The following is a 25,279-nucleotide window of genomic DNA, read 5'->3' on the forward strand; positions in this document are numbered from 1 at the left end:
GTATGCACATGATAGTGCTTCTTGTTTGAGGTGTATGTGTAACGGTTTGATATTTAGAAGTGCCTCAAGAGCAGCAGTCGGAGTCGTGGTGAAAGTACCAGTCAACGCCATGAGCGCCATTCTTTGCAGATGGTTTAGCTTTGACTGGACTGTCGTCACCTCTCCCCTCTGCCAACACACAAGGCATCCATATGACAGTATTGGACGTACAATTGTCGTGTAAATCCAGTAGATGTATTTAGGTTTGAGACCCCAGGTCTTTCCAAAAGTTCGTCTGCACTGCCCAAAGGCCATGCACGCTTTCTTGACTCTGAACTCAATGTGAGCAGACCAATTCAGTTTGGAATCCAATATAACTCCAACGTATTTGATTTGATCTGCACACAGTAGCTCAGAATCAAAGAACTGCAAGGGACGAACCCCGGTTGTTATTCGCTTCTTCGTGAAAAGAATCATTGAAGTTTTGCTTGGGTTAACTGATAATTTAACTTGTCGACACCACTGTTCGACAGCTCTTAATACCTGTTGCATTAAGATTGTTCCGATGCAAAATCCAGTAATTAGTATTTGGTAATCGTCAGCAAACCCGTAGGTTGGAAATCTAAGCTCATTGAGTTTCTTCAATAAGCCGTCGGCTACCAAGTTCCATAACAAAGGTGACAGAACGCCGCCCTGAGGACAACCGCAAATACTCAACTTCCGTATCTCAGCCTGTCGCAGTGACGAGCAAAGTATGCGGTTACTAAGCATTGCGTTTATCCAACCCGAGATATATGCAGGTATCCCATGACCGTGCGTCGCTTCCAGAATAGACAGGAAGGACACATTGTCAAAAGCACCCTCAATATCTAGGAATACACCCAAGCTAGATTGCTTGAGCGAGAAGGCTTTCTCAATGTTGTAAACAACATCGCGAAGCAGATGGAGCACCCACACTGATATGCATGTTGCATTTTGTGTAGTGGATATTCAACTAAACTAACGTTCCTGATGTGATGGCTTCTTCATAGCTTGAGCGCCCCCCTTTGGGAATAAATCTAACAGTTATTTCTCGCCATGCTTTTGGGATATACCCGATAGCAAGACTGGAAAGCATAATCTTTTTCAAGACATGTTTAAGAATATCAAATCTCTTTTGCAGTAGCACGGGAAGTATTCCATCTTTCCAGGTGATTTGTATGGAGCAAAGCTGTCAACTGCCCACGTGACCGATTCAGTGGAAACAAATGTGCGTGCTAACGCCCACGAGTCCGAAACACCAGAATGAGATCTGTGAACATTGTTCAGCTCCGGATCGATACAACCTGAAAAGTGTATGTGTCGAAGAGACATTTAAGAACATCTTTTTCGTCCGTAACATAAACTCCATCTCTGGTTTTTAAGGAGTTCATCTGAAAATCATTCGATTTCGTGAGAATTTTATTTAACCTGCTAGCCTCGTTCAGACTAGAAACATTAGTGCATAAGTTTTGCCAGCCAGCCTGTTCTGCATATCTAAGACATTTCTTATATGCACTACGAGCTGACGCTGTCGCCGGTTCCAAGCTCTCATAACCTTCTTCATTCTTTCAAGCTCAGCCCTCCATCAAGGGATTCCCCTAGTCGATATAACAGTACGAAGTGGACAAGCTTCTTCGTAGGATGCTAATATGAATGAGTTTGTCGTATCCACGACGTCATCTAAGTCATCTAGTTGACTTATTGTTCTTTCCCTTTCCTTCTGCGATCTACGTTTGGGCCTGACCGGCGCCGGTATTGATCAATAATGAAAAACTTTAGGATTACCATGAGTTGATCATTGAAAGTTGTTTCGCTATTCCCAAGCATAATTATCTACTGATTCCCTGTGCAACTTCAGCTAGTCCAGATCGATAACGGAGTAGCAGCCAGGGGTGGTCGCACAAGCTCAAACTCTTATTTGATCGATTCGGTTGTCACAATTCTGCAAGTAAATGTCTAAGAATCAGAACTATTTGAAATAAATTTAATTATTTTTTTTGAAATAAATAATTTAATCAGAAGAGCTTTTCCCATTAGCAGTTCTAATTGAACTTACATGAAAGTGTTTGATTTCGATAGTAGCTTATTTAATCTACTAGCCTCGATGAGACTTGAAGCAATCGTGCAAAGGTGCTTCGAACCATATTGGGAATGTAACTAGTTCGTACAGAGACGTTGAAATAGGAGTACCACAGGGAAGCAATATTGGACCATTACTATTTCTTCTTTATATCAACGACCTAGGAAGACTTAAATTGAAAGGCACACCACGTCTTTTCGCAGATGATACAGCTTTGTTTTATCCAAACAATAGCTCTAGAAACATAGTTTGTGATATGGAATATGATTTGAAATTACTCATCGGATATTTCAACGATAACCTCCTCTCCCTAAATTTATCAAAAACCAAATACATGTTATTCCATTCATCTAGAAAATCCATAGAAGATCATTCGCATCCAATAGCTGAACACTACGAGATTGAGGAAACGAAATGTTTCAAATATTTAGGTCTTTGGTTAGATTCTACACTCTCCTGGAACGACCATATAAAATCTCTCGAAAAAAAGTGGCTGCATTATGTGGGGCTATGAGTCGGGTTTGTACTTTTGTACCTCTGCACGTGCTATTAAAGTTTTACTATGCACACATTCATTCATTACTAAACTATCTTGTTTCAGTATGGGGGCGTGCCAACATATCAAATCTAAAAAAACTACAAACTCTTCAGAATCGATGTCTTAAAATTATTTTTAAGAAACCAGTTATGTATTCAACTATGCTACTCTACAGCAATAATTCACATAACATCTTGCCATTGCTTGGTTTGACAGAATTTCAAACAGCAATGTATGTTTTTAATGCTCTGCATAACCCAATAGCGCATAATAATTTACACTTCACCACAGGCACTCGTGTGTATAGTACCAGGCAAGCCAATAGTTTACAACGCTCCAGGGCCTCCACTAACCTTGGTCAAAAACGTATTTCATTTATCGGGCCAACGGTCTATAATCGGCTTCCTACTGAGTTAATACAGATAACAAATCGCATCCAATTCGAAACAAGGCTGAAATGTTTTGCCTTTCTCATATAAAGAAAGGCTATGCAATCACTGTAAAAATCGACTTTTTAACCGAGGCCCGGAGGGCCGAGTATCATACACCATTCGATTCAGTTCGTCGAGATCGGCAAATGTCTGTGTGTGTATGTATGTGTGTGTATGTATGTGTGTGTGTATGTGTGTGTGTATGTGTGTGTGTGTCATTTAAACTCACACAATTTTCTCAGAGATGGCTGAACCGATTTTCGCAAACTTAGTTTCATCTGAAAGGTATAACGCTCCCATAAGCTGCTATTGAATTTTTAGTTGATCCGACTTCCGGTTCCGGAGTTACGGGTTGAAGAGTGCGGTCACACAGCAAATTCCCATATAAACTGGTACCACCATAATGTTCAAATGATGTAAAACATATTAAAATTGATGTAACATTACTCTAGTTTGCGGGTCTGGATCACTAATGATCAATCAAAGCAGCTTTGACCACATTGGCCACCTATGACGGTTCATGACGCCCTCGGGGAACCCGCCAAGTTCCTAAGCTAATATTACACCCATTCCACAACGAATTCTCTACCGATTTTTACGAACTTAATTTCAAATGAAAGACACAGTAATGCCATTGACTGCTGCTGAATTTCATTCGGTTCTGACTCTTGCTTCCGGAGTTACAGGGGTGTTAGTAAGGATACACTGGAATTTCCCATATAAATCGGTACAATCGTAATACCTCAGAGGCTAAAAACTATTGAATTGTTCACCAAATTACTTCTAATCGTAGATCTAGATCACTGATTGCCAATCAAACATTCTTTGAATATATTGTCCACTATCGACGATTCCGGAAGTCCGGAATTCCGGGCATATTCCACAATTAAAGTCACATCGGTTCATCGGTGATGACTGAACCGATTTTCTCAAACCAAGTCTCAAATGGAAGGCAAAATATGCAGTTGAGTATTGCGTAGCCGCCCCTTCCCCCCCCCCCCCTCCCCACCTTGCCCTTACACCTCCCTCCTTCATCACTCCTCTCTTCTTGGATCACCCTCACGCCCAGATTTCCTTCATCCACCCCGTATACCGAAATAAGATGAAGGATTTCTGACGCATCCTCCACACCCACTCTACTAAACCCCCATTCCCTACACGTTCAAACGCATTCCACCAACCTTTGCAAATTATAATCACATGAAGATAACATTGAACTCATGCTTATTAAGCTAATTAAATATTATTCTTTTGCCTTTCTTATATACAAAGGTTATGCAATTGATCCAAAAACCGACTTTCTAACAGAGGCCCGGAGGGCCGAGCCTCATATAACATTCGACTCAGTTCGCCGAGATCGCAAAATATCTGTGTGTATGTATGTGTGTATGTATGTATGTGTGTATGTGTATGTGTGTATGTATGTGTGTGTATGTGCGGATTTGTTAACAAAATGTCCACATCGGTTACTTGGAGATGGCTGAACCGATTTTTACAAACTAAGATTCAAATGAAAGGTATAATATTCCCATAGGTTGCTATTGAATTTCATTTTCAACCGACATCTTGTTCCGAATTACGAGTTGAAGAGTATGGTTACAAAACAAAATTTGTTGATTTTTCCAAATCGGTTTCTCGGAATTTTCTGAACCGATTTTGACAAACTTAATTTTAAATGAAAGGTCCATCAGCTGCTGTTGAATTTTGTGTGGATCCGAGTTCTGGTTCCTGAATTACAGGGTGATACGTACGATCACGCAGGAAATCTCGATTCTAACGAATTCTGCGATGAATGTAAAAAGGTGATTTTTTCCAAAATGTAAACACAACTGTTGAATTTGTAGATCTAGGTCCCCAACAGTCATTCAAAGTCTCTTTGGCCACACTGGCCACCATCGACGGATCCGGAAGCATCCAAAGTCAGAATAACGGTTATATTGGTTTCTCGAAAATGGCTAGATTTGCTCAACTTAGTCTCAAATGAAAGGTGTTGCGTCCCCAGAAACTGATATTAAATTCCATCTCCATCCGACTTCCAGCACCGGAGTTACGGGTTGTGGAGGTCGATCACATAGAAAACTCCGATTCAAACCGATACCGCGATGAATGCAAAAAGGTGCTCTTATATATACTTACCAAGTGTAATAAGAATGAAAGACATTTCCATAAAGTTATATTGTACGAACCAGCTATTAAATCATAGTTTGGAGAAATGAGAAAGGCACAATTGCACCTCTAGGTGGATTAAAACAGGTTTTTTAAAAAATAAAATTAGAGAATTTGTAATATAGAATTAGTTATTCACCAAAAAGTTTTCTTTATGTGCATTATTCTAATAATAATTATAACTACTAAAATTTAGAAAAAAAAACACTTTCTGTATCTATCATAAATACTGTAGAGAGCCCCTTAAAAGGAACATCGTTCCACTGGGAGCTCGATGCAGTTATTTTTCTTGCATTTAACTCTAATATCTTTATTGTGCCGGTTACTTTCACGTATTTTTTTTGTCTTTTTTGTTCTCAGCGTATTCGCGAATTGTTTTTTCTTCTTGTGTTGCCTTTTTTTGTCGCTGAGAACTGATGTGTCCACTACCAGGGGGCTCTCTGTGCGAGCCTTTTGGTGTGGGGGTGAGAGGCGGGCCAATAAAAAAAAAAATCGCTCAGAGAGGATCGAAGTGTATTTCTGTAAGCACTGTAAGCCAACTTAAATACCTCCCACCCCAATCTCAGCGTCTAGCATTCCAAGTTTTTCTACATAAATTTTTAAGTCCAGCAAATTCGGCATTCCATCAAGGGGTTCACCTAGAAGAATGTATAGTTAATTCGAAGAAACAAGCATCTTGGTATGCTGTTACTATTAGTGTCTGTTATATCCACGACCTAGTCCAAGTAAGATTCAATCCGTGGAAAGTACCAATACATCGTTGTCGCCAAACCTTCTTCATAGAGTTCCTAGTTTGAAGCTTTGGGTTTATGAGATGTGACGATATTTTGCGAGACGTTTGAATGATCAAAGATGATGCATTTATGATCAGAAAACGGCGGTTCGAGGTCGTTCGGTGCGACAGGCTTGTTATTTGCTCACACAACGTGCCACAAAGAGCGAAGTACACCGATGAAAAAAGAGCAGCACAATAACAGCGATTTATTTGCTTTATTTGCTCTGAGGTGCATTACAACCCTGCGGTGCGAGACGGTTTGCCTACTCAGGCGTAATACTGTCAGAGCAGAGAGTTACATCTAACACCACTTCGCTAGCAGATCGTGTAAATGTTCAGCGATTTCCTGAGTTAAGTATATGCAGATTCGTGCTGCTTCAGTATTGCATCAATTCAATTATTTTCAATTTGATGTTGCCCCAACTAGTGTCATGGACATTTGCTTCACTGCCCATTATGAGTTGAATGCACAGTAAGACACAACCTTTTTGAAATCATCAGTAAAACAAATAAGTCATAAAATAAGTCGGGATAAGTGTGCCATTTCCAGGTATACAGTAAAGTAGACTCAAAATTGGGACTCTACCACAGGCTTCAGAAGAGCCATAGTCCTGCCAGTACCATTCAAATTTATTCACAATAAATATCGTTGTTCTCAAATCTTAAGTGTATAGAGGAATAAATAAATAACGAACCTGTTGGAGTTGCACGATACAAAAATTTGATCTAAAGTTTCCAAGATCAGGAACTGTCAACGCTTTCTCAACAAGAGAGTTATTTTGAGTGGACTCTCAAGCACCTCTTGTTGTGATGAGTAGCGTAGCTTCTCTTTATTATTTCTGCGTAAACGAGTGCGTAGACTATTCGCAAGTCATTTAATACGATCATGAGGCATTTAATACGATCAAAATTGCTGTTTTGATTTTCATGGCAGTGATACTGGTTGTGCAGTGAGGCCTTCCATAACAGGGGACTGACAGTGAACACTCGAATCGAGTCTTGTTTCGATATATTGTTGTATATTTGAAAATGCATCATTAGCATATAGACTTATATTCAAAATATGTAAAGGTATTACATTATACAATTGAACAGAAATACCCGATTTCACTCAATTTATTTACAACACCTTCCACAAAAGGTCATTCGTCCCTGCCAAATCGTACCCTCAAATTGGTTAAGATATTTCACTAAAACATATAATTTATCTAATTGAATGAACTTGCTTTCTTTTTATATTGATCTTTTTCTCGTATAATCAGCAGAAATATGTCTTTTCTAAATTTTATTTCGAACAGGTTTACTAATAGCATAAACATGTCTGCCATTCAAGAAAGCCACCGCAGAACTTCATTTTCCAGCTCATCCGTGCTTTGCAGAAAGTAATCATTAAAGATTATTCACAGTATGCTTCACACATCCAATATTTCCATAAATTTATAACTAGTTCGAAGTTGTTGAAATTACCTGGATTAATGCATTACCTGGATTGCCAAGGTGCAACACTCAGCACACCTACAAAGCGAGACTTTCCCGTTCCCTCGTCTAGATCTTCCATGATGTTTACCATTTACTAAATTGACAATCGTTCGCTTGTGATGTGCAATGGAGAATGAAGAAAGAGGACATGATTTACTGGCGAGCACCTAATCAACAACTAAAAGATTGGAAAGCCGGTTATGGTAGTAATGTTATACTCAGCTAAAAAACTTCGGTCTCCTCACCTCACTCAACGCCTACCGGTCTGATGAACTCTGTTGCATACTGTATCCCTTCTGTTTTAGGTTTCATAAAGTTTTATTTGTATTCTCACTGACCTTCCTTGAGCAATTCTATCTAATGATAGGGATTGTTGGTGTTTATTTATAGATAGGAACTGAAAGAACAAACTGGCTAGTGGTTATAAGGATATCGTAAATCGACAGTTCAATTAGTTTTATAACAAAGAAGCAATCGATTAGTAGGACACGAGGTTATCTTCATGCAGTGTCAACGTGTGTCCTGGTTTTCGTACTCAATCTCGTCGTTGGTCTAGTTGTTTTATCCTTTCTTCTTTTTAGACTGTGTCGTTTGGCACAAATACTGAAATATGTGATTTGTTTGTTCAAATACTGAGGTTTTTTTATTTATCTGATCTCGTCGTTCATACCTTCCCAGTGGCTGAATAGAAATAATCGTTTCCATTTTCCCATTTTATTTTCTATCGTTTTTCCCCACCTACCGGTACATTTATACTAATCGACGTTTTCTTCTTTTATTACCTTTTCATTCTTTTCCTCTCCCTATCAATCAATTGTGGTAAAATCGTTTCCACAACCAATTGAAATTTGAATTCCTCATGAAAAAATGACCCGCTCATAAACGGCAATCGACAAAACATTAGGCATGCTATCTCAAGGCAATCGAAACCAGACCGGACTTTGCAGTGGCATGGAGTAATCTGGGATGTGTTTTCAACGCCCAGGGCGAAATCTGGCTCGCCATTCATCACTTCGAGAAAGCTGTGGCACTGGATCCAAACTTCTTGGATGCCTACATCAACCTGGGCAACGTGTTAAAGGAGGCCCGAATCTTCGATCGGTGAGTAGAGTTTTATATTATTATCTGTATCCATCTTCTAGTGCGTATTTACTGTAGAATTACGCTATCTAACAGTTTATTATTACATCAATGGGGCGATTACATCTGAAATTTCTTTGTGTGTTAAGGCAGCTGTCGATTTTTGTCATGTTATTTGTAGGGGAACCCGGGGCTGTTTGGACCTACCTAAATTGCCCTTTTAGGTGGATAGGGATGAAAAAAAATATCGATCAAAGGTGCTCATTGTTAGTTAGCTACACTTTGGCGCCATGAAAGTTCATTTGCACCACTCCTTGGCAGCGCCAGGCGACGATTTGCTATACTCTACGTTTTTCCATCCTTTTACAATGTAGGAGTAATTCGAACCTCCCTACGGGGCAATTCAGAGCGTCATTTTTTACAACGGAATTATGTTTTAGAGAAACTCCTTAAGAAGCAAAACAATAAAGTGCGTTACAACATAATCTGGTTAGTCATAGCTGCCGATTGACGCATTATGTATTTTCATTGCTTTGGTGTGTGCAATCGTGGGCATAGTCGCAAGCCGCTGAACGGTGGTTGATGGAATAGGGGGCCCGAATAGCCCCGCACGCTCATTTCGCACAAAAGTGGTGAGCGTCTTGAAAATATCTGTGTTTTCATCCAAGCAAAAATCATTCCATAAAATAGGAACCTTAAGCTTTCCAAAACACTTACCTGTTATTTTTTAATATTTATTTGTTGCTTTAATCGCGGTTTTACCATTATGATTTTTGTTTTGAGGATGGCAAAAAATGAAACACGTTGTATCTCCTTTGTAACAAACCAAAAAAAAAAATAGTTTAGCTGTCAAAATTAATGTTTTAGAATAGGGTTTCTACGAATATGTCTTACGATTTGCTGAGAAATCGAGGTGATCCGAATTACCCCCACGGTCTTAATATCCCCGGCTCCCCCTATATTTAATTATGTATAGTTGAGGCGAAAGACGTCTGAAATGTTATAAAAACATTTCATATAGTTTGATTGATGAAATGACTAATAATTACATTATGTGACAAAACGTTACCAGTGGTGTAAAAGAAGTGTTGTACCAGTCTGCTTCCTCATCTCGTACAGATCTGAAGCCAAAAAGCATGTGAAAAACAAACAAAAAATGCACCGCTTCGTTATAGCGTGCAGGTGTAAACTAAACTGCAAAGTACGGTTGCCCCCAACTACGAGTGAAATAAGTGAGTCACAAAGTAACTCTCGTTCATTACAGTAGAACACAATCAAAGTTGATTTTTCGCAGATCCGTCTTAGACCCACAACACGTAAGGTGGGATTATTGCTTAAGGTTAGAATGAATCTTATGCTTACAGAAGTGTAACACATACAACTACATCATACGAGGCATGTAGTACTAATAACGTTCAATGCCTTAGTCGAGGCAGAATCCTTCGTGGCAAAGAACAACATGCAATACGACATCAAACACAAAAAAATCAAAGCCAAGATCCTCGTGTATATGGATGCTGATCTTAAGGAAATTCACCTACACGATTTGGTAGCGCGCGCTTGTACGGATTATATTCGATGATTCGTATCAAAGTATGGAGAAGTGAAACCTGTCACCAATGACACATGGAGGAACATTTTCCCTGGTATTCTCAACGGTTCCCTGGTATTCTCAAGATGTTTGCGACACCCAAAGAACGTCATGCACATATCCTGGGCAGACGCCCACGTGCCAGTTCTGTAATCAGGCGGCATACTACGGTAAACCATATATCGAAACAACTAAAGACACTCTTCGGCATCTGCTGATACACCACATACAGCCAGATAAATTACAATACCCAAAGCTAACATACCTAGGAAGTAATAAACAAAAAAGAAGACAGCTATTCCAGAGTCACACAAGAAAACACAAAAAGCACCAAACTTCTTACAGCGAACGACATGAACGCAAACACGAGCGATGGAGTAGGCAGACGGAATGATTAGGAAGCAGCAGAGGGTAAACCTAACCAGTGACCAATGGTCACTGACTATTCACCACAATTAATTGTAATTTTTGACTCATTGTTAAAGCCTCAATAAATGATAATAATAACAATAATAATAAGTGTTGTTTATTAAAAAAACCGAAGAAATATGCGAAACAACACAAATTTTGTTGTTTATATTTGAAGGTATAAAATTTTATACAAAAGATTTGTTCTCTTTCAAAACGGTGATTTTGTGTTTCTCATAACCTTTGACACAGTTTTTGACGAAGTTAAAGATTCATCTGGTTCACATTGCACAGTGGCCCAGAGTGTAAATTTAACAGTAATTTTAACTTTTTGCTACAACTAAATAACAGCCTTATAATATGTTTATCGGAAAGTTGTATTGCGTAAAATCCTTCTTTTCGTTTAAAAAGAAGCTAGGGTTCTTCTGAATTTAGCAAGTTCTAAAATTGGACTTTTTAACGGTTCATAATAAAGTTTGACTGTCTTGAACGAAGACTCAGTTTTGACAAATTTGCTGAAGACACGCAAAGGTAGAGTTCATACTTTCCATTGCACGAGAGCTTTAGGGCGCTCCTTCAAAAACGGTGTTATTTATATAACTTTTGTAGTAACCTTTGGACAACTTGGAGATTATTTTAGGGCGTATCTTGTTAATATACACCAACTATTGAGCTATCATCGTTTCAAAGTTATGGGAAATTTTACATGAAAAAAATTACTGTTTTAAATATCATTATTTTCGGTTGGAACACTTAACATTAAATACCGTTTCTTCCTTTGAAAATATATATCACTAAAAATGGCAAATACGATATTTTCATTTCTTACAATATTTACTCTGAACTGAAAGTTTTGTTGAAGTCATCTTAATGAAAAACGAAAATTGAAAAAGTTATAAAAATAAAACAAATTTTTAAGATGCACCCTAATTTTTTAGTCAATTACAAGACATTAAGCTCTAATGCAGCTGACAAAAATAATTTTTTTTTTAATTTTCTAAAAGACAGCGAAACTATTTCGAACCATTAAAAAGTTAATTTTTACATATTGACTTATTTCGCGCCAACTCGAACAAATGTTGGCAGCACCCTCTCAGATTTTAATGAAACTTTCTGTACATGAGAACCTTGTCAAAAAAGCCACTTTGCATATTTTGTTTTTCCAAAAATGATCTAGACTGTCTTTTGAAAAGGGACAAACTTTTTTAACGAATTTTTTAAATGTCTAGTCTAAAAATGACAAATCCTACTAATAAATGTTGTAGGATTGATTTTCACAAAATTAGTCAAATTTTTGAACAAAAATATTGAAAAAATTCTTCATCGACTCATACACTCAAAAAAAAATTGATTTTAAAAATTTAAAGTCGATTTACAAAAAAAAATCATTTTTGATTTGGATGAAATTTTGTTCCAAGATGGAAAAAATCTTTTCCTTGTCCAAACTGAATTCTTTTAGTGTATTTATATGGAGACCTAAACCAATAAAAGTCATAATCATCTCAGAATCCATTTTCACAGCTGTTAGTTGCCTGATCCATGCAAAAAGTATTAGTAACGAATTGGGTATATATTCATAACAAACTTGAATGAAGATTGGCACACTGGAAGACTGCAGTTCATTTGTTCCTCTCAAAAATGATAAATTTTATTAAACAATTGACAAACTTTACTAAAAATTATTTCATGTCTGATGGAGCAGCAGCAAAATACAAAAATAAGAAAAACTTCGCAAGCTTGTGTAGATTCCAGTCAAAGTATGAATTAAGGCAGAATGGCATTTTTTGCAACATCCCATGGGAAAGGACCTGTGATGCTATTAGTGGCACTGTTAAGCAAATAGCAAAAAGATCCAGTCTTGCTCGCGACTATGGAAATACCATAGCATATATAGAAATAAATAAATAATAATGTAAAATTCAATACATAATGTTGTGGTGATTATTTCTTTCTCTGATTCTTCCTCAGTAGAAAAACAAGAAACTAAAGAAGTAATAATGGAATATTGTTTAATGACTTAAACTCTTTTCAATGGGATTCTTGATTGTGGGGTTACATATCTTTTTGTCAAGAAAGTTTGAATTTACGTAAAGGAATAAAGCAATGATTTCATTACATCAAACTTATAGTATTTTGGTAGCACATTTTTCAGTGAAATAAACAAGCATAAGTTTATAAAAGTACATTGAAGATTGCCGGAGTTATGGCTTTTTCCCCGAAACCCTTTTTTATTTAAGAGGTTCGCGGTGATCACGATTGAAGACCAATAGATCTTCTAAAATCTATTCCTAAATCTAAAATCTATTCCAAAATCCCAAAACTCAAAAAATTTCATTAGTATATGCGAATTCCTCGTACCTTAAAGATTAGTTGAATAAATAATAATTTTTTCCTGGATTCGAGAACGTTGTCAGTAAAAAATCGCTGCTTTAATCTCTAAAAATTGTATTAAAAAATTCTTATCCATGAAACAAAAATTTATGAATAGAAAAGGAATCGTTAAAGTACGAGAAAAATTAATTACGATCAATTGAAAAAAAAAATTAAGAAAATTGATTGAGTAGTTTTACGGCAATCGTGATCACGGAAACACCATTTTTAGTAAAACGACATTTCGAGATAATCGAGTTTAAAATTTCAAATTACCATTGCTCTTGGTAGACGAAGCGCGCTTGGAAGCGCTGTAACCTTCGATCTATTTCTCGGATCACTATAAAAAATTGGGAAAACATTCTCAAGGAGTTGTACTTTCATATAAAGTAATAAAAAAATCGAATTTATGAAAAATGAAAAGGTATCACCTTAATAAAAATATACTTAGTTGCTAAATTAGACAATATCTTCTCACAAACTAAGTTTTATTGGATTCTGAGATGATTATGACTTTCATTGGTTTAGTTCTCGTTAAAAATACACTGAAGAAAAAAATTCAGTTTGGACAAGAAATAGTTTTTATCAAATAACTTTTTTTCCTTGAAAGTGCCCAACTTGAATTTTTGTCGGCATAATTATCTATCCTGGAACAAAATTTCATCCAAATCAAAAAAGGGGGTATGTAAATTGACTTTAATTTTTTAAAATCGATTTTTTTCAGTGTATAAGTCAACGAAGAATTTTTTCAATATTTTTGTTCTCGAATTTTACTAATTTTGTGAAAATCACTCTTACAACATTTTTTGTAGGATTTGTCATTTTGTGACTATAGCCATTTTATAAAAATTAGTAAAACAAGTTTGGCCATTTTCAAAAGACAGTCTAGATCATTTTGTCATGTATGTAAAGTGGCTTTTTGTGACAAAGTATTCATGTACAGAAGGTTTCATTAAAATTTGAGAGGGTGCTGCCAACTCTGAATACGATTTAGCGCGAAATTCGTCTATTAATAAATGTAGAGCAAACCCTACCCACTATTTAAAATAATAGAAAATCTTGTAAAGGGCAAAATTCCATCGTGGGAACGATGCTATATCTTATATTGTCCACCGAAGAAATAATTTAAAGATTTCACCAAGGATCAATTCATGGAAAACCAAATTTTTAATATAACTTGTAGCTTTTATTTTTTGCTTATATGATTTTCAGAGTTTTTGAAAACGAACATTTTCTTCTAACACATCAAAACTTTACATTCTATTATTAGAAAGATATAAGTACTAATGATGCCAACAATCTTATAGTCAATTTCGTGATATTTTTATCAAATTTTATATTTTAGGGCATAGGGCGGAACTGTTACCATAGTTACCAGAAATCATCTTTTTGAATTAATAGAGGAATGTTCAGAAAGGTGTGTTGCGAGTAATTTGACCAAATAGATGGCATATTTAAGGATTAAGGTTAATCCTTTCTGGCCTTCAGGACAAAAAATCATAGACATTGGCAAATGATTTCAAGTAGGAATGGAAGTCAACCATTTATAAAAGGAATGTTTCCTTAACATGCAAAAACGTTTACAAAAGATTTCGACTTCTTGGACTAAATCAGCACTCTAGAAAATTAGTCAACTTTCTCTAATTTTTCAAAAAAAAATTTGAGCATTAGTATCGCCAAACTCAAAATGTGTATGATCAAGGAAGTCACAAAATATCCATCTGAAGCGCTAAAACTCCGCAAATTAACACAAGAGCATAAATTAACACCAAAAAGCAAATTAACACAAAAACATATGGAAAACTTCTACCTTCACAGCTTTACTATTTTTATAGAAGCTAATTTGAAGTGACAAGACGATCCCGAATTAGGCGGGACAATCCCGGGTTTCAAGATCTTGTCCAGCATGGTAAAACTTACCCGAAAGTGCTCCGCATTCACGAAAATGCTGATTTTATTTTAAATTGTACAAAACACTCATAAACGTTTTTTTTTTATTTCGATTATAGAGGTTTTAACCTTAAGGTCTTTCGCCTCTTCGGGTTAAAAAAAATCTCTTATGAAAAATTTCGAACCCTATGTGCGGGGTCGGGACTCGAACCCAGGTGCGCTGCGTACAAGGCAATCGATTTACCAACTACGCTACGCCCACCCCACTCATAAAAGTTTTGATACCCTCCGAAGTACGTGGGGAATGTGCTATTTGAGCCAATTTTTTCGGATTATCATGGTGCCATATTCGGCTTCTAATATGAACTAGTCCATGAATCCTTACGAAAAGCGCTATACAGATTTCATTTCAGGATTATCCATATAATTTATTATCCATATATTTTATCTAAAAATATAAAATTAGCAACCAAAAAAGGAAAATATCACTCCAGGGTGGATTGATTCAAACACTTTTTCTTCCAGAACTGTTCAATACACCTTTTATGAAGTTATAAGTGCTTTGTTAAACAAAAAATCTTCAAAATAATTTTGATCAGGTTTGGTGTATTGAATGCTCCACTGCGCTACGTTGCGAAGATGATGGTACTGAAGGTACGCGACTTCCGCAAGTCCAAGCTGCATTTTCACCTTCAGAAGGTATTCCATTTCACTAAATCTCGGTCGTATTGAACAAAATTTAAAGTCAACAACCGCGGCGTTGGGTCAGAGTAGAGTTTTTTGTCAACTTTACCCATAATGACGAGAATAATCCGATGTTTCCTTTGTTCTCGAGACAATGCACACTAGCTCGAGAGGCCTGTTGTTCACTTGACTCGATTGAAGGTCTGACTGTGGTAGAGGTAGAAAGTAGACTCAAAACCCTTATTTATTATCTTTCGTTTGTCTCAATTACTAATATTGGTATCACAAAAAAAACATTTTAAGCGGAAGAATGCTCATACCTTTTCAACGGTAACAGTTAGATATGTGGTATCATGAAAAAAATGAACCTAAAACAATCTTAAATTTGTCTGAAGACTGAAAATATCTTCAGAATACCAAATTCAGGTATATTGCACCCAATACTTGAACCCCACAATAAGGTATTGAGGAGCCTTGCATAAAAGATAAAATACCTGAAATAATAATTAAGACATGTACTACGAATAACTAGTTAATAATGAAACGAGTTATTATAATACCTGAATAATAATACTATGTTCACATTACAGAGTTAAAACATGTTATAATAATTAGCAACAAGAAAAATGTCATCAAGATAGCGTTAAAACACGTTTTAACTCGTAGTGTGAACGTAGTATAACAAAACCTTTTCAACCTTCCAATAACAAAATTCACTGTATGGAGGTATTTAATAAGGTATTGATTTGGTATTCGCAAAAATGACTGGAAATAAATAAAGTGTTATACCCTAAAATAAAGTGTTATACCTCGTTGAGGTATTAAACAGGTATTGAAGAATGTTTTTTCAATGCCTGCTTAATACCTCAATGAAGTATAATAATCAATACCAGGTTTTGGTATGATACCAGAATATAGTGTTATCGGGTTATTGGCCAGTTGTTTTCTCCTGGTTGGGTATTGCACAACCTATCTAAATCAAAAAGAAAGAAAATGAAAATGGAAAACACCACCAATTAGCCCCGGGTTTCCTTACTTTAGTATTTACCCTGAACCTTCAACTTCAATTCAAGTATAGTATAATTATGCCAAGCTGGTTCTGGACAGCAAATATTATTTTTGCGAAGCTTCGAAGATGGTGGCTTCACCATGTCATGCCAATTACTGAATTGTACATCGCAATCAGAGTCAGCATACTTTTTTGAACTGATAGGTACTGTTTATTATTTCAAAGCATTCCAGTGTTTTTAATAACCGTAAGCAAATTAAATGTGTACCAGAGTCAATTTAACTTACAATTCTCTGAGTAGAGTAGATATAGCCTGTCCTGTCACCAATCACCATGTTAGCTCTCCCCAATTAAAAAAATGAACCATAATTAAAACGGATCTATGAAAATTCTACGCGATATTTATTTGATTTGGCACTGTTCCATAAATTATGATTACGTATCTTAGACCAATGCTCTAAATCGAGAGCAGAATATAGCTGAGCAAAAACATTAATTCTAGCGTTTTGTTTCTACTGTTTGGAATCATGCTGATAGGAAACTATTATTATATCTACGAACGATAATTGTCCTTTTATCCGGTATCATTATATTGCCGTAGAAAACGGGTGTCAAGCGAGCTAAACAAATACATGAACAAGACACCAACTAATTAGCTAGACTTTTTTTTCTCACCTCCTAATTAATTCAATCCCACCATAAACTTTCCATCCCATGCCTGTGGAAATTGTTGACAGCAACGACAAAATTATTCAAATTACCTTTCCTGTCTCATTCCTCGGTTTGCATAAAATATTTCCGTGTTGGGTCCATCACACCACGCTGATCGCTTTTGTTGGTTATACCTACCTACCTACCTAGAAACCAGGAGCGGTGCACCAGTCAATTTACTCACATCGTTATGATTTCAACTAGTTTTATCGTTCAAACAAGTTGGCGGAAAAATGCCGTTCTATTACTAAAATTGAAACGGGTAGGACCGCCATTGCACAAAAGTTAAGCAACTGTCCCGCTCGATGAACAAATCAGTAATTATGCGACATTATTGTTACCCATCAAACGGGGTAACTTGTAACAGTACAGGGTAGCTTACAACACTTCGACATGTTCCTGACACTTAAAGTCATGTCACCTAGTGAATACGTCATTTGAAAATTTTCTTCTAGTGACCTGGGGGACGTGACTGTTAGAACAGGGCCCATAATGTTAATAATTTGGCATCATAGTTGTCAAATGTTAGTATATGGTAGTAGACTTCGGGCGCTTGACCAAGCTAACATCCCGAATAATAATAATAATATCACTGATTTGAGAAGGAAAGTTAGATTGATTGCTCTTTGGCCATTTTGGGAATGAATAATACAGTTATTTCCCGCAACGCTGAAAGAATGTATCCTTTTGCAAGACGACAAGTGAGAATTTTTGGAGGGGCAGGCACAGTGTAGTTTGTAATTCGATTGATTTGTACGCAGCTCACCTGGGTTCGATTTTCAACCCCGGACATAGGGTTAGAAATTTTTCTAAATGAATTTTGCAACCTATAAAATCGAAGGCAAAAAATGGATTTTTTTAATATGCAAAATATGCTTGGAGTATTCATATCGTCTTCTTCTACTTTAAGAACCGGAATGATTCCGCATTTTCCCGGGGACTTATACGAAACAAAACTTTTTACGTCACTTTTTGAGTCTAACAAATTCGGCATTGCACCAATGGATTCCTTTAGAAGCACGCAAACTCGAAGCGGACATGTCACGTTGTATGTTGCTACTATGAATGAGTTTTTATCCATGACCAAATCAAAGTTTCTTGGATGTTGTAGAAAATCCACGAAACCTAGACGGTTGATCACAGTTCGTGGAAGTGTGACGATTAAATTATCAAAGATGATCTATTTATGATCAGATTATGATGGTTGGAGCTCGTTCGCTTCCAACGGTTTGTCAACTCATGCGTAATTCTGTCGGAGCAGTGAGTTACATCTAACACCTCTACCCTGCCAGATTGTGCAAATGTTCGGTGATTTCCTAGATTGAGTATGTTCAGATTCGTGCTGCATTTCCATCCATTCATTGCCTCTGAAATTGATATCTGAGCTGCCCCAAATAATGTGATGGACGTTTTTATCACTACAGAGTACGGTGTTATCTGTTGAAGGTGGTAGGTCTGGTCAAATACAACATAATACCACATATTGATTCATATAAAACAAAATTTTCCAGAGCTTTCGGCATTAAAATATTTTCTACGCCTTTGTGAACCGATTCTCAATTTTTTAGGTAATATGAAGATAATACTATAGGGTTTTGAGACAACTATATGATAATCCCCTACATTTTTATATCTAATGAAATTTTTGAGAGAACATTTGATTCCGCATTCAACGATCTAGTTAGAATTAAAATCGGTTGAAAAATGGCAGAGATATACATTTTTTAAAAATTAGAAACCTTCACATGAACTTTTAAAGGGACAGTCTCATAAACTTTTCAAAAAGTCGTTTTTTGTCTTTCTCAATAGAAAGGTATTGCAGTTGCTCTGAAAACCGATTTGTTAACGGAGGCCCGGAGAGCCGAGTGACATATACCATTCGATTTAGTTCGTCGAATTCGGCAAATGTATGTGTGTATGTGCGTCTCTGTGTGTACGCGAACACAATCTCACTCACTTTTCTCAGATATAGCTGAACCGATTTTCACAAACTTAGTCTCAAATGAAACGTTCCCATAGGCTGCTATTGAATTTCTAATGGATCTGAGTTCCGGTTCCGGAATTACTGGGTGATGAAAAACGATCACACAGAAAATGTCCACATCTGCTTGGATCTGTAGTACTAGGTCACTAACAGCTATTCAAAGTCTCTTTGCTCACATTGGCCACCATCATCGGTTCCGGAAGCCCCGGCGGAAGTGTCAAATTGCAGAATAACAGTCACATCGGTTTCTCGGAGATGGCTTAACCGATCCAACGAACTTAGTCTCAAATGAAAGGTGTTTTGTCCCCGTAAATGGCTATTAAACTTCATCCTGATCCGACTTCCGGTTCCGGAGTTACGGGGTTGCGGCGTGCGTTCACAAAGCAAATTCCGATTCAAACCGATACTCCGATGAAAGCAAAAAAGGTAAAAATTTCGCTAAAATGTCTCAATTTGCAGTTCTAGGCCAACCGAACATTCGTTGATTCTATTGAACACCATGGACGGTTCCGGAAGAGCCCGGAAAAAGTGGCCATCTTTCAAAATTAACGAACTCACACCAGTTTCCCGGAGATGGTTGGGCCGATTTTCACAAACTTAATGCCAAATGATGGCTATATTATCCCTGCAGATGTCTATAAAATTTCATACGGATCGCTTATATGGTCCTGGAAATATAGACTAAACCGTCCGGTCACATATGAAATTCCCATATAAGCCGGAACTCGATTTTTTTCAATATCGAAATCGAATTCGTATTTTTGATGCCAAACATTTTTAAAATGCATGAAACGTCAAGATTTTATGGTTCCTCGAAAAAAAAATTGGTAAAGATCGACTCTGGGACTTGCCGATTTTTCACTTTATTTCAATTTAATATTACCGTGGCTGTTTTTTTTTTCTTTTTAAAAATTTTAGAACTCGAATAATGATTTCTTTTTTATATATAGTTGCCATGTAGTGCATAATAAAAATGTAATATATACATTTGAAAGCTTTTAATGAATATAAATAACGCAAAAAATCTCGTGTTCATGATTGAGAAAGGCACAATTGCACCGCCAGGTGGATTACAGCAGGTTTTTTGTTTGATTACGTGTATATTAGAGATGGGCGGGTATGGATTTTTTCGTACCCGGACCCGACCCGAACCCGAATATTATTTTTGTAAGCTTACCCGACCCAAATCCGACCCGCATCCAAATTAAAATAAATTAAAAACCGTGTCCGACCCGAACCCGATTTTCAATAAATAAATTTAACCTATTTGATTCGAAAGAGTAGGGAAGCCCGGTGCTAGTTGGCGGAATTTTCATTTTTTATCTCTTTTATTTAAGTAGATTGTGCATTATTGAAAAATATTATCATTCACGTAATAGAATAAAACTCACCGAAAATAACACAAATTCCACAACATTAAGGAAATTCGTTTTTTACGTTTGAAAACTGTCACCCATGATTTTTACAAAATAAAATGAATTGCAACATATGAAAACATATTTTACATAATTTGTGGTAAAAAACGAGAGATGTTTAATAGAAACGAAGCCAAAGGAACTCTGCCAACTTATGCCTTCCGCAAACAGGCCCGGGCTCTTCTATTACACTAGTTTACCAATTTTCTGGTAATTGCAGTAAGTTAAGAAAAAAGGTATTTTCAATGTCAATTTTGGGTCGCTGAACGCGAAAATCATATCCATTTTCTTTTTCGTAGAATCGTTTTTGAGCTTTTTGAAAAACGTGTTTTTGGAACTTTTTGTAGTCTTAGGAATAAAGCTTTCAATCAACATAATCGACCCACCATTCGAAAGGTTTTGATGTGCCAATAACAAAAATGTATAACATGTTCGGATTAAATATCAACAACTTAAGGGGTTAAGAGCGACCAAAAAAAGTAATTTATTGTAAATTATTCATTTTTAGTAACAATTCAGAAAAAAGTCTTTTAAAATCTTATGTGACAGAGAAACTCTTTACATAAATTTAAAGCCTAAGAGTAGCCTTTATATAAAATATTTCAGCCATTAATTCTCGGAATCATTTCACATTCAATGATGTATTGATGACATGTTTTGGTCGACAAAGGTATTCGAAGGGTTAGGCCAAACGAACCTCAGATATTATCAGGGATGCTGAAAACGCCCCGCCAACAAGGAAAAGAATCGCAGTCCGCACTGGTTAATTGCGTGCGCAGGATTCGATGAGCACGTGTTGAGAATGATTTTTCTTTCATTATCTTTTTTTACAAATATATTGAAAACATTCACGACCTTGTTAAACTTTGTTTTTTTTTTAAACTCGCATCATTGTATCTAGTACAACACCCTTAAAATCTCCAGCAAAATCACGTTTGAGCATCAGCGGCTGCTCATTTTGGGGGCTATTCACGTGAATACCAGAAGGTTGAGCTTGTGCGTCGAGCCAATAGACCAGCGGTTTTCAATCTTTTTCGTACCACGAAAAATCAAATATAAATCACCCTGCGTCGCTGCGGACCCCCGCGGATAAACATCGATTTTGTATGCTATCAATATGTTGTTTTCAGTTTTTTAGGAGAAATACTTGAAATTTCAATCTGCACTCGGAGAATATATTTTTCTTCGCGGACCCACTAGCAACGACTTCACGAACCCCTAGGGGTCCGCGGACCGCAGGTTGAGAATTACTGCAATAGACGATTTGAAAAAGGTTTTTTCAACATAGTTTTTGAACGTTGCCGGAGCAGGCTTTTTGTGACGTTGTGTATGGCTTTCCGGAATATTCAATACAACACAAACGAAAACGTTCTAGTGAAAAAGCTTATTTTCGACCGAAAGTGTGATTGGGCGAAAATTACATAGTTCCTATGTTTACTTAGTGTCTCATAACATCCGTGATGTGAGGCCATTTTTTCCAATACTACCTTTCCGTAAAATCGGGGTATATTTGAGCTTATATGAGACCTCTTTTAGTAAATGTGCGATGAGATTAATTCTCCCAAAAATCTAAACAAACATCAATTTTATTCCAAACATTTAGCGAGTTATCTTGCAATTGAGAAAGGTACAATTTATCAGCATATTTTGGATCAATTGGAATAATCTCGTGTAAGCATATACATGTGAACATTGCTTCTTAAATAAACTTTTGTAGTAACCCTAAACATTTTTGCCAATAAAATCATAAAAAATCTACAATTTTTGATGTTTGGTGGTTAATTTAGACTATTTTCCTTGAACAGATCGATAGAAGTCATACACTACATATCTTTCCCATGTACTTGTTTTTCTTTTTGAATAGTGGAATGAAGGAAATTTACAACATTAATACTTCAAAAATGCTCCAGAAACTTCACAAAAAGCGATAAATGTTTCCCTGTTTTATTGAACAGCAAAATTTTTCAAACGAAATATTCTAAATGATGAACTTCCAGTTCAAAATCTCCTGGATAGTTCACTCGATACACGCTCCTAGAAAATTATGTTTGTTTTAATATTTTTCTACGGGGATAAGTTATCATTTTTTGATTTGAAGGAAAAGGTCATCCAAACATTCAAGAACGGGTAAGTGCATAATTTTTCGAAAAAACCCGACCCGACCCGTACCCGGAATAATTATTTTTTAATATACCCGACCCGACCCGTACCCGGTGATAACAAAACCCGAACCCGCCCCGGTTCCTACGGGTACGGGTTCGGGTCGGGTATCGGGTAACAATACCCGTACCCGCCCATCTCTAGTGTATATTCAAAAGCATATGTGTAAACTTTGAAGCTAAAATTGGAAAAAAATAAAAGATGAAACTCTAGTGTCCTATTATCCTTGAGAGTTTATGCGAGCAAGTTTCGAATTTGGAAAAAAGTAACAGCCATTTTTCGTTCGATTTTGATGATATATAGGTCGTTAGATGCGAAACTAAATGTTTTTTTCTAGATAACTTTTCAAACGTTTCTTTAGGAGAAAGTTCATTTTGTCCCAAAACCGCGTAGCATTTTTAACATAAGAACATAACATAGTATATTTTTAAAAGGTCATTTTTCTTCCTTCCAGTACACTTAAAAAATTGAAAATCGGTTGAAAAATAACCACTTAGAATTTTTGTTTTGTGTAGAAGATCCCGAAAAATAAATAATTAAGTTACTGTTCATTTTTATCTAGATTAAGAATAATGGTTCATAGCTGTTTGGTATTTAGTCGCGAAACATTTTTGATTGAAATCAATCTCTAGACAACGGAGAACGCTTTCCACAAGCTTACAATCTCGCTATATTAGAATTAGCAGCTTGCTAACTTCAAACCATGATCATTCAGATTCAGAGATCCCGAAATCATTCATATTCGATTTTCTATAAGATTTAGGTCTGGACGGTGCACAGAGGAGTCACTGGGGTCGAATCCTGGTCAAAATTATTTTCTGCTGCTATTGCTGTTATTATGCCTTAATATGAACTAAAAATAGATAATAACTAGATTTTGGAACAATTTGGCATATATCAACCTACCAGTGCAAAGGTCAATTTTCTATATCCTTTCGAATACTAGTAATTTTGAGGAGATCTTTGTGAATACTTTTGTTTTTCTAGTTGTATAAACAAATGATCAGTGAAAAAGGGAGAGGGGAGGAAACGACTGTGTAGGTTTTCATATGGATACATTTTTCCAAACATAGTATTTGGCCCTACAGTATTTTAGTGTACCTCAAATTAGTAAAAATTTCAATATCTTCTAATCGCTTGGAATTTGTGGATCGGACAAGTCCGGAAGAGTTCTTATGTTTTTTGGATAGCTGGAATCTTGTATTGTAATTCTGCTTCAGAAAGTTTGCCAGATCTCGGCGCTTAATATAACTTTTTTTTTCATTCAAGTGTGGAATAAAATGTTTGAAAAACGTATTTTTGAAAGTTGGTGCAATGTACAGTAAAACCACTATTTTCAGTTAATTTTAGGCTTAAGTTGTACAAATGGTTGTGTTCAACTACGTTTGTAATAATATTGTCTTAATTAATATAGTCATCATCACTAGAAAGCGATATTGCTGGATATATAATAAAAATTATTAAAAAACCCCTTAAAATATCACCATTTTGCATCCATGCAAAAATTCTTTAACAATTTTTGACATACTCCTAATTTTACCGCGGTATTCAGTAGGCTTCCAGGTATGTAAAAAATAGAACGAAACTAAAAATTGAGAAAAAATATTTTGATTATTGGCCACGAATTTGTTCTAGTTACTCCTCTGTGCGGTGTGCAGGCCACGAAAGAACATCAACCGTCAGATCAGAAAGCCATTCTTTAACGAACCGAGATGAATTCTTAGGGTCATTATCATGCATTGGTTACCACATAGACCGGCAAATGGCTCCATATGATCCTACAATATTTGCTTACACTGGTACTGATCCATTCTGCCATCAACGTTCTCGATTGGTCCCACAGCATGCCATGAAAAGGCATTATACAGCCACCACCGTGTTTTACTGAATTTATAGTACCTATTCTGAGCATTATGATGCCTTTTTGCTGGAAATTAAAATTAAATCAACACATCGCACCAAAAAACATTTCTCCAAAAGTTGCAGACTTATTTCCGTACAGCTTACCAAAGTTTACTCTAGCTGTCGAATTGTCTTTAGAAATAGGTGGTTTATGTTGTGCAATAAGGGCGATCAAGCGCTTTTCAGACGCAATTTTCTTATGGTTGTGCTGCTCACTAACATGACATGATCTCGTTCAACGATATTTTTGATTTCAGTCGACGAAATTGATGGATTTTTTTGGTTCCATGGTGATAAGATGATCTTCAGTAAATGTCGTTTATCGTGGAGGCGGATTGTGTTTCAAAGAATCGGTTGTAATCTGCTGGTTTCAGGTTCAGGTTTTCATTTACGCGGTTTTTGAAATTTACGCGGTTTTCACTTACGCGGATTTTTGAATTTACACGGTATTTATTTACGAGGTTCCCATTAACGCGAATTTTTAAATTTACGCGGATTTTGAATTTTAAGCGGGTTTCATTTACGCGGATTTTGAAATTTACGCGGTTTTCATCCACGCGGTTTTTGAAATTTACGCGGTTTTCATGTACGCGGATTTTTGAATTT

General features: G+C 36.4%; 1 protein-coding gene across 2 annotated transcripts in view; it reads left to right on the forward strand.

Moving 5' to 3' along the window:
* The window catches only part of LOC131691556 (UDP-N-acetylglucosamine--peptide N-acetylglucosaminyltransferase 110 kDa subunit), a 99,186-nt gene that overhangs the window by 36,795 nt on the left and 37,112 nt on the right, over positions 1-25,279 (forward strand). For both annotated transcript variants that reach the window (XM_058978066.1, XM_058978067.1), the window contains exon 6: positions 8,374-8,570. In XM_058978066.1, coding sequence (XP_058834049.1) covers positions 8,374-8,570 — 197 coding nt within the window. The remainder of the gene's footprint in view (positions 1-8,373; positions 8,571-25,279) is intronic.

The sequence above is a fragment of the Topomyia yanbarensis genome, chromosome 3, assembly GCF_030247195.1.
Source record: "Topomyia yanbarensis strain Yona2022 chromosome 3, ASM3024719v1, whole genome shotgun sequence".
Lineage (NCBI taxonomy): Eukaryota > Metazoa > Arthropoda > Insecta > Diptera > Culicidae > Topomyia > Topomyia yanbarensis.